The sequence below is a fragment of the Dermacentor andersoni genome, chromosome 6, assembly GCF_023375885.2.
Source record: "Dermacentor andersoni chromosome 6, qqDerAnde1_hic_scaffold, whole genome shotgun sequence".
In the NCBI taxonomy this organism is placed as follows: Eukaryota; Metazoa; Arthropoda; class Arachnida; order Ixodida; family Ixodidae; genus Dermacentor; species Dermacentor andersoni.
In genome coordinates, this window is record NC_092819.1 from 123913398 (window position 1) to 123928738 (window position 15341).

At 43.3% G+C, this 15341-nt stretch overlaps 1 protein-coding gene across 2 annotated transcripts in view; it reads left to right on the forward strand.

Annotated features, from left to right (window-relative positions):
- Positions 1–15341, forward strand: part of LOC126523520 (NADPH oxidase 4-like) — a 262696-nt gene that overhangs the window by 156457 nt on the left and 90898 nt on the right. For both annotated transcript variants that reach the window (XM_055066892.2, XM_050172121.3), the window contains exon 3: positions 11434–11547. In XM_055066892.2, coding sequence (XP_054922867.2) covers positions 11488–11547 — 60 coding nt within the window. In that variant the 5' untranslated portion in view covers positions 11434–11487. The remainder of the gene's footprint in view (positions 1–11433; positions 11548–15341) is intronic.

The following is a 15341-nucleotide window of genomic DNA, read 5'->3' on the forward strand; positions in this document are numbered from 1 at the left end:
CGCTTTTGTGTTCATTATCGACACCTGAACAAGAAAACGAAGAAAGAGGTTTATCCCTTCCCCGTGTAGACGACGCACTCGACTATCTTGACGGCGCCCAATATTTCTCGCCTATTGACCTTCGCTCAGGTAATTGGAAGATTGCTGTTGACCCATTGGACCGCGAGAAAACCGCATTCGTAACTCCAGGTGGCCTCTACCACTTTAAAGTCATGCCTCTCGGTCTTTGGAATGTGCCGGCCACATTTTAGCCCGTGATGGGTTCCCTTCTTCGTGGCTTCAAATTGTCAACCTGTTTGTGCTACCTTGACGTTGTAATACTTTTTTCGGGAACATATGACAGCCATCCTCAGCGCCTCTCTGCGATTCTAGACGTATTCCGCAATGCCGGCCACCAGCTCAGCGCCTCAAAATGCCGTTTCAGACGCCGTGAAATAACAGTACTTGGCCATCTCGTCAACGCAGCGGGTCTCCAGCCTGATCCTGAAGAAAGTTGCGCCGTGAAGAATTTTCCTATCCTTTGTTCAGCTGAAGATGTACAAAGCGTCATTGGATTGTGTTGATTTCTGCTGTTTCATCCGTAATTTCGCCGACATTGCGCGTCCGCTTACTGCGCCCCTCAAAAAAGACGTTGCATTTACATGGGGCTCGCCCCAAGCTGCTGTATTTCCGACGCTTATCGGTGCCTTCAGGAATTCTCATATTTTAGCGCATTTTGATCTGATGACGCTGACAGAAATTCGCACAGATGCCAGCGGCCATAGAGTCGGTGCCGTCCTCGCTCAGCGTCAGGGCGGATAGGACTGACGACTACGTTTAAGCTTACGCTAGCCGCCTCTTTTCTACTCCAGAGAACAGTTAGTGAATTACAGAGCGAGAGTGTCTTGCTTTTGTGTGGGCTGTCGACAAAATTCGTCCCTACCTGTTTGGGCGCGCCTTTAGCGTCATAATTGATCATCATGCCCTCTGTTGTCTTTTTTCGCTCAAAGACCCTACAGGCCGCCTTGGTCGTTGGGCTCTTCACTTGCAAGAATACTCGCTTTCGGTAGTACACCAATTCGCTCAGCTTCATAAAGATGCCGATTGTTTATAACGGCATCCTGTGGATTCCTATGATGTACATAAACAAGACATCGATGAATGCGTCTTGTCTATCTCGGACCTCGTTAATGTACGGGACGAACAACGCCGCGACTCGGCTTTATGTTGTATCATGACTCCCTGAACGCCTCCTCGTCGTGCTTGCCCATTCGCAGTCAGCTGTCATGTGTCAGCTTCACGATGAGCCCACTGCTGGTCACCTTGGTGTTACCCGCACTTACGATCGCGTCAGGCGCCAGTTCTTCTAGCCTAGCCTCTACCGCTCCGTGCAACGATATGTCGCTAGCTGCGACCAATGCTAGCGCCGCCAGCGACCCGCTATGCTTTCTGCCGGTCTGCTTCATCCTATTGGCGCCAGGCACGTACCCAGGGAAGGGCCCGGGGGGGTCCGGCCCCTCCCCCCCCGAAATCAAGTGGCATACCCCCCCCCCCCCCCCTCCCCACCCACGCCACCACGGCTCACACATTTCTAAAGCGCCGCCAGATCAATGTTGAGACTTGGCAGCTGTTCATCGGTCAGCATTATGCAGCCTTCACTCCTTTTAGATGGCGGTAGTTATCGGCATCTCTTGTAATGTGCAGGACAGTTTTCTCATAGATTCCGCACCCGCGCGATTAACTCGAGATGCGTTCAGTTGTCACCATCTATTCAACCGTCACGCGCATAGCTGTTGATTTTGTTAGTTCAACCTTCTTTGTTTAAGCTGATCCTGGGACCTGGAGAAGGATGCGGCTGTTACTCAGCTGGTCTGTACTCTCATGGAACGAGTTGCTGCCGGAGAAAACGCCAATTGCGTTTAACTTCTCCCTTTGCTTCATTATTTCCTTGAGTTACGGCTCGCCGCGACGCTGGCAGATGCCCGGAACCATATACACGTGATATGGGTTATATAAGGTGGGGAAATAAAATAATGTGAAAGAGCGTCCATCATGAAACCCTGCAATGACCCTTAAACCCATAAGCAAGATGACTGTCGCCCGTTACCTCGTCGGTTTTCCCTAATTGTATAGCACTTTTCGTGCAAAATTGGCAACCGGAAACAAAAATCGCAAGGAGTTGAGAAATTAACCGATCTACGAAGGGAGAGAGCCATGGCAACAACCAAACTGCAAGCAAAAGCGAATAATAAAAAAGTTAACCGTTGTTTATGAGAATATTTATGGATCAACATCTTTTTATTTAAAAAGGAAGTAGAAAAAACGCCGCCGCCGGAAGTGGAGAACAATTACTTGTTTTGAATGACGCTTCTACAGTTATCGGTCGAACCACCTCACGTAGCCGCTTCTCTGCTGTGCTTATGTGGGTGTTTTTCTAACCTTTCGCGGTGAGCGCAGTACTTCTAGAATCGCAGAGTCCTGCGCTCTACGCGGTTGTATGGGACTGGCGGCCGCACAGCGTTACGCAATTCGCGGAACTGTCAAAACTGATCAACAAGGCGAAAATAACTGATATTCGAAACTATAACATGAGAAAGACTGAAGAAGCCGTAAAAAATTAACGCAGCCTGAAATCAGTAAAAAGGAAACCTGGCATAGGACAAACCGTGATGTATGCACTAAAGGATAAGAAGGATAATATCATCAGCAATCCCGAAGATATAGTAAAAGCAGCGGAAAAATTCTAAGCTGACCTGTATACAGTACCCAGAGGAGTCACGATACCTCACTTAGAAACAGTAATGAAAAGGATACAGAAACTCTCCTATAACTACCGATGAGGTCAGAAGGGCCCTGCAAGACATGAAACGATGAAGAGTGGGAGGAGAAGGTGGAATAACAGTCGATTTAATCAAAGATGGAGGAGACATAATGCTTGGAAAACTGGCGGCTCTTTATACGAAGTGTCTATCGACTGCAAGGGTCCCAGAAAACTGGAAGAATGCAGACATTATACTAATCCACAAAAAAGGAGACGTTAAATAATAGAAAAATTATCGGACCATTAGCTTGCTCCCAGTATTATATAACATATTTACCAAAATAATCTCCAATAGAATAAGGGCAACAGTGGATTTTGTCAACCAAGGGAACAGGCTGGCTTCAGGAAGAGATACTTTACAATGGATCACATCCATGTCATCAATCAGGTTATCGCGAAATCTGCAGAGTACAATAAACATCTCCATGTGGCTTACATAGATTACGAAAATGCATTTGATTCAGTAGAGATACCAGCAGTCATAGAGGCACTACGTAATCAAGGAGCACAGAACGCTTACATAAAATGCTTGGAAAATATTGCTACATGCGTGTGGTATTTGTTTGTTTGAACGAGGCTCGTGGGCGCCATCACTCCAGAAAAGAGGAGGAAGAACGAACTGGGCTCGCGCTGTGAATCTAACCGGTCAGCGCTGCAACCGTTGTTGTAAATATAATCTGTAAATAGTTTCTCGTCTTATTGACTCGTCCTTCGCGTAAGAATATCTACAGAGGTTCTACAGCTACCTTAATTCTACACAAGAAAAGCAGGGAGATACCTATAGAGAAAGGGGTCAGACAGGGAGACACAATTTCTCCAAAGCTATTCACTGCGTGCTTAGAAGAATTCAAGCTATTAAACTAGGAAGGCTTAGGAGCAAAGATCGATGGCAAATATCTCAGCAACCTTCGGTTTGCGGATGACATTGTTCTATTCAACAATGCAGACGAGTTAAAATAAATTATTGGAGACCTTAACAGAGAGAGCGTAAGAGTGGGGTTGAATATTAATATGCAGAAGATGAAGATAATGATAAATAGCCGGACAAAGGAACAAGAGATCAGGATCGCCAGTTGGCCACTAGAGACTGTGAAGGAGTACGTTTACCTAGGGTCAATTAATCACAGGGAACCCTGATCATGAGAAGGAAATTCACAGAAGAATAAAAATAGGTTGGATCGCATACGGCAGACATTGCCAGCTCCTGACTGGAAGCTTACCATTATTATTGAAAAGTAAGGTGTGCAGTCAGTGCATTTTGCCAGTGCTGACATATGAGGCAGAGACTTGAGAGCAAGTTAGGGACCGCGCAAAGAGCGATCGAACGAAGATTGCTAGGCATAAAAAGAGAGCGGTTTGGATCAGAGAGCGAACGAGTATAAACGATATTGTAGTTGACATCAAGAGGAAAAAATGTAGCTGCGCAGGTCATGTAATGCGCCGGTTATATTAACCGTTGGACCATTAGGGTTACAGAATGGGTACCAAGAGAAGGGAAACGCAGTCGAGGACGACAGAAGGCTAAGTAGAGCGATGAAATTAGGAAATTCGCGGGCGCTAGTTAGAATCGATTGGCGCAGGACAGGGGTAATTGGAGATCGCAGGGAGAGGCCTTCGTCCTGCAGTGGACATAAAACAGGCTGATGATGATGATGATGATGATGATGATGATGATGATGATGATGATGATGATGATGATGATGATGGAGGTGGTGGGCCCTCCCAGAAAAAAAATCCTGGGTACGTGCCTGCATACATTGCCGTGATTGGAAGGACTAAAGGCAGATGAACTCTGCCTGACTAAAGTCCCTCCACCCAAACATTTGCTCAGAAGCAGTGAGAATACAAAAAAAAAAGAACAACAATGGCTTTGTACATTAAAGCACCACAAAAAATTAACATGAACAGAAGTAACATGGGAATTAAGCATCTTAAATTCTGTAACGGAATCACACAATAATGCAACAGCAATAACCCATTACAAGAACGAACGCGTACATAAATGGCAACATATTAAAGAGTACAAAGTTTGTGCAAGCGTTATACGAAATGTAACATAACCATTCCTAGCAATGTATAACTGTTAGAAAAACGCAGCAGAATACAGAGGTTATAGAAAAATAAAAAGTTTTTTTTAAACTCAAGAACTTATTTAGGACACAGTCAGTACCAGATAGTAAGTACATTGTAACATTTTTCTTTAAACTGTGGATAGAAGTACATTTTTCAATAAGTTCGTGGATATAACTAGTGTTGCGGAGAAGGTTAGGTATAAGGTAGAGCAATGTTTGATTACCGTAAATGGTTCTGAATAACGGTATTCTAAATCGCTCGTGTAGGAGATCATAGGGAACATTAGTAGGGTAGCACTGAGCCATATAACTACTCAATTCATTTCCAATTTCCTTGCGAGTATACAAGGCGAGCTTCAGGTTATAAAGTTGGTTAACAGTAAGCAATTTAAGTTTGTTAATAAATGGTGCAGTGTGTTCAGTTGGTTCCAGATTTTCTATGCAGCGAACAGCTCTCTTCTGTACAATTTTTAACCTTTCAAGGTTCCTTCCTGAAGGCGTACCCCAGATTAAGAGACAGTAATTGAGATGAAAATGAACTAGTGAATAATACAACTGGAGCTTTAGCCAGTTTGGTACCAGAGACTTAAGATTATATAAGAGAGAATTTGATCTAGACATACTGGCATGTACTTTGTTGATTTGCGGTGTCCAACTGAGGTTTTCATGAAAAAGTACACCTAAGAATTTAAACAACGGGACATGCTCGATATCATTATCTTTAAATCGAACAGAAATGGTGTACTCTTCTCGTTTATTTCTGCCTTTGAATAAAATATATTCAGTTTTACTAACGTTTAATTCTAGCTGGTAAACTCAAGCTAGTATGAAAGCGATATCAACCACTCGTTCGCCGTGATTTCTAAATCTCTTAAACGGCGGCAAGAGGAAAACAAGCTGGTATCATCCGCATACAGAACTATAGAGGAAGTTTGTGGTACCGGCACGATATCATTTATGTAGATAATAAAAAATAGTGGACCGAGTATAGAACCTTGTGGTACACCGAATTTCAAAGGCTGTAGCTGAGATTTATACCCGTGAAGAAACGTATACTGCAGCCTGTCTGTTAAATAACTGCGTAATAATTGTATAGCTACCCCTCGAATGCCGTAATGTGGTAATTTTTCAAACAGTATATCATGCTTGACCGAGTCAAATGCTTTTCGGAAGGCTAAAAAAATTCCTTGGGTGAACACCTTGCTATCAATATTCTTAGACAATTTTTCTTTGATACTAAGTAAAGCTGTTTCTGTAGATTTTTTTTTTTTGCGAAAGCCAAATTGTTCCTTGATAAGCAATTCATGTTCATCATGAAACTTGGTTAGGGTTGTTTTTATTATATACTCTAAACCATTTGAGAATAAGGGTAACACCGATATCGGTCAATAATTGTTAAGATTATTGAAAGGGCCACCTTTGTGCAAGACCGCAACCCTAGCTATTTTCATATTAACTGGAAGAATGCCTGTTGATAATGTTCTGTTGCAAATATGTTGCAAAGGTGCGGATAAAAGGTTAGCAACGAAAATAATTGGAGTAGCTTTAATGTCATCATTACCGGCAGCAGTATTTTTATTTAGCTTCTTAAGAAAAGAGTTTATCTCTAATTCACTGCAAGGAGACATAAATATAGAATTCGTAATGCATGAGGGTTCATCTAGCTGAGTGCTGCAAGATGAATACGCGCCTGAAGATAAAAAGTGGGAGTTGTATTTATCCGACAAAGTCTCTTTACTGTATTCGACACGATCCGTAATTAGCGTACCAGGGATGCTGTTCTGTTGTTGACCAATAAGCAATCCTAATGTGTTCCAAATTTTTTGGGGGTCATGAGAAACAGCAATAAACCTATTGTAATATTCACGTCGAGCTTTCTGGAGATCAGAGTTTAACTTGTTTCAAATTTTCTTATGTTCAGTTAGAAGAGAGATATATTTTAGATTAATAAATTGACGGTACATTAAATCGTGGGCTTTTATTTTCTTAAATAACTCTTTTGTTACCCATGGTTTTCTACATATCTAATGGGCTTTTTTCGCATAACGCAAAGGAAAAGCTTCTTCATAGCAACCTTTAACTTTTTGTAGAAAGATGTCGTATGAAATGCTTGCGTTTTCTTCCACATAAACATCCGACCAGTCAAGACACTCGATCATCGAGTGAAAAGCAGAGAGTCTTATTCGATTTAAACTACGATAAGGTACTGGGGGAATTCGAGCGGGATGTATTTTGTTTTTTGGAACAGGAAAGATACAGAATACAGGTAAGTGGTCACTCAGAAAGACTGAAAGAATGCCAGGCATAACATCACTTTCATCATGACTAATTACACACAGATCAATCAGAGTTTCACTTAATCCTGTTATTCTTGCCGGCGAGCGTATTACATTTGTTCAAGAGAATGACTCAATTACGTCTAAAACTTGTCCAGACTGTGAAGTGTCTGTTAGTAAGTCTATGTAACAATCGCCGACCAGGACAATAGGAAGCATTGCAGAGGACACATATTCAAGAACAGACGGAATATATTGAAAGAATGATTTAGCTTCACCAGAAGGCGGGCGATAAATTGAAGCAATGACTGTTCCAGCACTCTTAACAACGATTGATTCATAATGCACGGCATTACCAGAAAATTGCGACAAGACATCATAGGCAATGTCATCTTTAATATACAATGAAGTTCCTCCACCTCTACGACCTGATCTATAAACACCCTCAGACCTATAGCCGGAAAAGTGTACAACATCTTGAACATTCTGAAACCATGTTTCCGCAAATGCTATGAAGTTAAATTGTAATCAAGGGATTAAAAAATTGCCTCGGTTTCAGGTTGCTTGTTCCTCAAGCTTCTTATATTTGCGTGGAAAATTGACATGTTATCGCTTTTTCTGCGCAGGGTATGTACTAGGGATTTAAAAGAAGAAACATCGTGATTCATAACTTTAGTGAAGTCAGCCATCAAAAGCAGAAATCATAACAAGGAAAATTATGAGCGGTGCAATCTTGTGGCCGCTCAACAAATCTTATTCAGATCAGCTTCGCAATTGATGCGCACTGCCCGCTGGCCAGATGCCCTACGCATGAAAAGCTTTCCATCCTTTTGCCATGCGAACTTGTAGTGCATTTCCCGCGCCTTTGCCTTCATCATCCACAGAAGTTTCTTATTCTGCGGTGTCAAATCGTCTCTGATATGTATCGCCAATTGAGCAGCTGTAAGCTCGTTTTTCTTTGCCATCCATTCATCGCGCATGACAGGTGATGTGAAACAAACTAATATTACGGAGGTTTTGCCAGGCTTGGCAGGCAGTCTGTGTAAGGCCTCAAAGTCGGTACGGGTCAACTGAGGAAGGTGAAGTTTATTTGCCAGTTCATTCACCCTAGCGAGCAGATTCTCGTTTTCAACATCTGGCAGTCCCTAAACTAACACAGCTTCCCTGTTCGACCATCTTCATGGACTGGAAGGGGCGGTGATTTTTTTATTTAACAGTTCGCTGTTTCCCCGCCAGGTGTTCATTTTTGAACGCACTCCGAAGTTTCGCTATGGTGGCTAGAAGTTGTTAGGTGACGCCAACGGGCGGCGAGCGCCGCTCCTCTTGTTGATGTCTTGCGTACACTCTAAAAACAGTTTGCACCCTTTGGGGTGTATATTTGTCCCACAACAATAATCGTCATCTGCCCAGCTTACGTTTCCTTTCTTGAAAACTCGGCGCTCGCTACTTTCCTGTCGAGAATGCTGCGTCACACTGATAACGCGCATGCCGTTCGTGACTGGGAAGTACCGGGCTCGCAGCGTTAAAGAAAGGAAACGCGGGCAAGACAGATGACAATTGTTGTTGTGGGACAAATATACACCCCAAAGGGTGCAACTGTTTTTAGAGTGTAGGTGGCGCTGCTCACCGTAGCGCGATGCACCCAACGCGCCCAACGCGCTGGGTCGGCCTGGCGGCAGGCACCGTTTAGCAATTTCTCTCTGATTTGTGTTAAAAAGAAGTCCTATTTCCTATTCCTAAATACAATGGGCAATAAATGTCATTTTGCCAAACTGGAATGGTTGCTGAGGTGCATGACTGTTTCTGCTGTGCTCCTGCATTAGTTGGAACTGGCCGTCGTGAACTCGGACGTCGTGTGAGAATCACGTGTTTCCTCCCTATCGATTGGGGTGCGATAAGCAATCGCTCTCAAGAGCTGAAACTCCACGTTGAACTTTATTCGTTACAGGCCTTTAAGTTCTCACTTGTGCTTTTAACTTATCGGCGCGGAAACACGAGCCGTGAACTCATGTAAATGCAGCTTCTTTCATGCGCGGGCAAGAAGCTGCATTTACTTGAGTTCATGGCGCTTGCTTCCGCGCCGATAACTTAAAAGCGGAAGTGAGAACTTAAAGGCCTGTAACGAATAAAGTTCAACGTGGAGTTTCATTTACTTTAGTTCACGGCGCGTCCTCTAACTAATGAAGGAGTGCAGCAGCAACAGACAGAAACCTCAGCAGCCAGATCCTCTTGTGAAAACGACATTTATTGCGCATTGTATTCGGGAAATAGGACTTCTTCTTAACCCGATTCACGGAGAAATCGCACTTAACTGAAGCCAAAAGTCAGTGATAAAAAAAAGTTTGTAGCAAGGTTCTCAAGGCACAAATCACAGCACTCGACGCAATATTAGCATCTCCATTCGCTCCCGCGTTTCGTCCCGTTTCGCGTTCTGAGTCCTGACGTAGATATGGAGCCTTGTGAGCACATAGAACTTTGATTCTATACGTAAGCGCAGTTTTGTGCTTAGAGCAGCCAACGAGGTTTAACTTGGTAAGCTGGAGAAAGGCACCAGATCCATCAAGCGGTCGCTTCTTACTTGGTTCACACTGAAGCAGTGAAAGTGTTTTCCAGTGATGTCAGCATTAATTCAGCTGTTCTGACGGATATAAAACTCCTCCCCTTTAAACAGCAGTGGTGAGGGCTGCTGTCTTGGAGTGGTGCGATGGAGCATTTCGGTAAATTGTTCGCACTGCGTCGCTTGGAAACACACGGGTCGATCAAGGCGAATCACGAACCACGTGCGTGAACCACGTGCGTGAACCACGTGCGTGAACTACGTGCGTCAAGTGCCACATAGTGTATTTATTGTTCGTGGAAGTGAAGCTCACAGAAGGCTGATCTTCCGTCGAGAAATTTGTCAGCCCGGGAGACAGCCCGCCGCCACGTTTTAAAACGTTCGGGGTGCTTTGGCACAGAAATCAAGGTGACACGCTTCCCATCTTCCTTGACGATACGTAGCCGAGCTTGCAGTGAGGCGCAATGAAGTGCGTTTGCTTCGCTTTCCTTACGCGAGGATCCATTTGGTGGAAACAGGCAGGGCACGGAACTCAAGCCTACATGCTAACGAGAAATCTTTCACCACACAGAAAACACCGCGAAAATCACATGCGCCCAAAGTCGAACCCAACGGCGTGCCAACGCGGTCGCTAATGACAGCCGGTGCGCGCTGTATTGAGGGCAGTAGCAAAGTAGGTGTTCGATAGTCTCCTGCGGAGAAAGAGACAATTTGGCATTATTTAGTAAAATAGAAGCTTAAGTGTGGGATTTTTCTTGCGTAATTGTAACGTTGATTTTCAATCATTAGGTTGGTTGCGGAGTCACCTGCACGATGTTTCCAAAATATAAACCTTACGGCTTTGCTATTAATCATTTCTAATATATCAATGTTAGTTTTAGTGTAAAAATTCCGTATCATAGATTCATATCCTAGTTTAGGACGGATGAAAGAAGTGTAAGTAATTAGTTTAATTTTAAAGGGAGCATGTTCTGAATTGTTTCTGAGAAGGCAAAGTTTTTAGAAAGTTAAATCACGTAAGGAAGAAATATGCCAGTTCCAGATTATGCTATTGGTTACGGTACCACCAAGGTACCAACAACATAGTATTCGAGCTTACCAAGGCAACCTCAGTAACTGATAGAGATCCAAGGCTTTAGGCAAAGGGCAGATATTTTTCTTTTTTGTAGTTTTCAAGGAATTGGTTTGCTTGTGCTAACTTCCAATGTCCGACGAACGCACCAACCTAAAAGGTTTCGAAAATAAGAATGTATTGTGATTTGTGAATAACTGTTAACTAATCTGATTGGCTTAGCTACCCTAATATTGTAGCTACCTTTCTGACCTCACAAATCAACGCTACGTCAGTTTTCTTGCTATTAAAATGGGCTGCTCACTTTCAATACAGAAAGCAGGTCGTGGTTTGAAAGCACTTTTAGTACCTATTTCGTTGTCTTTATTTTCTCTAGTACGAGGTTTTAAGGGACAGTTTTAGTCTACCCAAACACACAGTTTTAGTGCCTGATAAGTCAGTCTTGAGTAATCAATCTATTTCCTGATAAAAAAAAAGAATGAAAAACCTTGAACTAGAAGTACATTCGAATTTAGGAGCATCCTGAGGTGCGACATTTTCGTTAGTCTATATAATAAGTATCTCATGCCGCGTATGCATTAAATAACAGCGGCATAAGTGTGCTTGTGTGACCTGTACGGTGTGCTCACAAAACGTGCTCAACTTCTTTCGCGCAGGTAGGCCTCTGCTTGTCCCGAGCAACAGCGGCAGTGATCAACTTCAGTTGCTTCATGGTGCTCATTCCAATGTGCAGGACACTGCTGCAGATTCTCAGTTCCTGGTTGCCCCCGGTAAGTGCGCTTTCTCACGGAGATGCATATCACTTCGCTAGCAGAGAAAGTAAAGGCACAATGCGTGGCCTAAGCAGCAACGGAGCCGCGCAAAGTACCTAAGCATTCAAGGTAGCGCAATGAGGCCTCGAAACACCGAATACGTGAGCAGCATCAGCGGGTTGTGTGGAGGCTGACCAGAAAGACCCAACGAGGAAGAAAACTCCGAGTTGCCTTTTGACGTCTCTTCGAGTGGAAGGGGCTGCTGCTTGAATAGTTGACCGCGCGGACGCGCTGTGACCTTTGAAAAGAAAACTAGGTACCATCTGGAAACGGATCGCTGGAAGTGCGGCTGTTTTTTTTTTTTCTCGCATTGCTAAGTTGAAGCAGCGCATTTAGGCGATATTGTGAGAGGGAATGTCGTTTGTGAGTCGGGAAGCAAACGGACCGAACCGTCCTGTCGTGTGTTTCTTTCTGTGCTTTGACCATTTATTCGTATTTCTGCGCAGCTCCACACGTCGAAGTCACTGTTGTCGCTGCTGAAGGACGTGCGTTGCACTCGCGACGCACTTGAGAGCATTGCAAACCACGGCGTGAGGTTACCATAGCTAGTTCTTCCAAATAAGTTAGAGGCAAGATTTTTGCCTTTTGTGTTATGCGTGAGACTGAATGAGATGTGATGCGACGCCCTTGGGAAAACATCGCTTAACTGGGGAAATACAGTCGGGAAGCTACGTTGCTTTCTGAATTGTCCGGTTCCGGATCGGTGCAGCTAATTCTCCGGACATCATACGGGAGAAACGAATTTTGAAAGGCCTGATTTGAAATTCTTTGGAGGTTCGCTAAAGAACACTTCTTGGCGACACTAATGTACTACAAACGGCTACTACGAGAAAGGACTCTGAGGTGCCGAACGGAAAGTGTATAAGTCCAGTGATATGGACCCCCAAGAATAACTGGTATCGGTATCGGCTGAAAAGTTTCTTTGAACGTTGACACATGCGAACTTGTGGAACACCCACTGTAGTCCTCTCCAAACGCGCATTCTTTTCCTAATTATTACTTATGCTACATTTTGAATCAGCACAAGATAAAATTTCTCGATGACTGTATTCTGCTCTTTAAAAAAAACTGATGGGAGAGAGCACTCCTAGGACCAATCAAAGGACGCAGACTACGTTGAATCTAGGTTATCTTCATTAGAAATACCGCCATCGTTAAGAAGCTTTGTTTTGATAGTGTTCTCCTGTATCTGCGAAGGATAAGGCCGACGTAGTAATTCGTACATGTATTATGCGACTTTAGATTGCTTTTATTGCGATAGCAATTTTACGGACACACCACGCGCATTTCCGCCGTCGCCGTGAGGTTCTCTATAAAGTCCAAGGCATTTAACACTGTCGCCGCGCGCCCTACCCTGTTTGTACAAGTGAAGGCGTGCTAGGGGAGGCGACAACCGCGGCTTATTCTCGCCCGCGCGGCAGAGAAGAAAGCGGGGAGGAAGCGCGCACCGTCTTCTGTCGTGCTTGGGGCACCCACCGTTGCGACGCACTGACGGAAGGGGAGAGAGGGGGTGGCGTTCTACTCCGCTTGCTACTGCGCATGTGGCGGCCGCGCGCGGTGGCGCTGCCGTACCTTGAGAGCGATCTGCGTTAGCGGCACAGTCTGTGATCGTTGGCGGCTCGTAGCTTTCTGCGTGCTGTGTGTTCTCGGCGCTCACTTTTCGTTGAAACGATATACAACATGAATGTCACTTCGCTCGCTGCTGCTGCCGCGTTTCCTCAAGCCAGCCTTTTGACAGCGAGTTTCCGCGGTCATCGAGTCAGATGTGTTCATGTTTGCTTGTGCGCGCGTGACACCATGCTTGTTAATTTAGTTATTATGCCTCTGTTTACAAGTATATACGGCCCCTAAAACTACTATCCTTACTTCGTATAGCTGCCCACTAATTTGTTGTTGCAATCGATGCTTAGTCTTTCGGGCGAAACTGCGACTTCTGTCTTTTTTTCAAATTCAACAAGGAATTTCACATGTATCGACGTATGCACGAATCTACCGGCCAAGAAACGCTAAATTGTGCTAATCTATTTGCACAGCTTAATTTATCGCAACAGCTACTGCAGCTTTAAAGATAATGTTTACTTGTGGGCTAATCGTTGAAGCATTTTTCGTAGTTGTATTACAGCTCGTACAAATAGTTTAAACAAATGTAATTTAAGTGTGCACACCAATGTCCTTGAAGACGCCGTGACAGATATGTCCAAGATATGTCTGTATTATTCTTACAGTTTTTCTATAGTTCAACAAAATTCACGAACATCTGCACAGACCGCGTAGTTTCTCTGTAAAAGCGCATGTAATGTATCGCTGCAAGGAAATTTCCTGACACGCGGAATACTGTTATTTACTACTTGGGCATGTGGATAGTTGCGAAACATTATTCTGAAGTCCGGCTAACATTAAACCAATGGAAAACCTTTGCGAACACTTCAGTATCGTGCGAAAAATTGTAAACACACAAAACAAATATTCTTATAAAGATGTTTAAATTGAATAGAACCGTTGATATCACCGAAATTCTTTAAAAAGTCATCTTATATTTCCCTGTCGTTCCAGCGATTATACGCCTGGTTTTAATTCAAACCCGTAAATTAAACGAAAATGTGCCGCTCAAATCTGATACCCCGTTTCATTTTAACTCTTACCGAAAGGTGCGTCATATATTATACACAATTAAGAACTTCTACAACCTAATAGAATAAAAACAGGCAGAAAATCTTAGATATTTACCCGGAACCTTTTTTATCTCTCGCAGGGAGATTTATAGTGACTGCACCTGTGGAAATAAGTTTCTGAGTAATATTTTTCTTGAAAAATATACGGTGGCAGTGCGCCAAACAATACTGGTTAAAATCGTGAATAACATGATTTTTTAACAATGTGCATGCGTAATACCCGCATAGAAAAAAGTTTATCAGTGCTCTTATGAAGTAGGAAAGTACATTCAGGGGCTTCTGTGTGGCAAGTAATCATTGCTGTATTTTGCATATATATATATATATATATATATATATATATATGGTATTGAACAGCATACAACTTTGCGTTACATTGCGGGATATGAGATATTTATTATCTTTCGAGATAATAAATTTTAGGCGCAAAGCATATGTTTACCGTCTGTACTTCTTTATGGTGTCATTATTCTCATAGATAGTTAAGGAAACGAAAATGCCATCACCGTTTACTTTAAGCTTACATGCTACAGCAACAACTATGTACACTTGAGAGAAGAAGAAGGCGTTCCTTTGGCTTGCGTCAATCTCCTAAAGCTTGCTTAAAGCAAGATTTCACGTAAAAGGAAGCGCTTCTAGATGTAGCTGCTTACATATGGAAGCTATCAGTTAGTCAATCAAGGGTAACCTATTAAATAAATAAACAAGCACTAGCTGGAGTGGCAAGAAGTCTACAATACCCTTTTAAGCAAAGCATCATGTCTTTAAATGTCTATAATATTCGTGGAAGTTTTCTGCAACTGAAATGCCTTTGTGCATCGTCCGGAAATATATCCGTAACTGCATGGCGTATGATATAGATATGTAACGAGAACGTTTGTTCTTGATACTGCAGTTATGCGTTACTTTAGAAAATTGAAGCAGTTTGGGGTCTGGCGTAAACAAAAGTTGGTCTATGTTTTCTTTTTCCAAAGGAAAGAGGCCAAAAAAGACACTTGCGCATCTCCAGCACTCTGCTCTTTTATTGCATCATGTGCTTTACACCTGCACTGTCTTTTTGCCCAAGCTCACTATCATCAC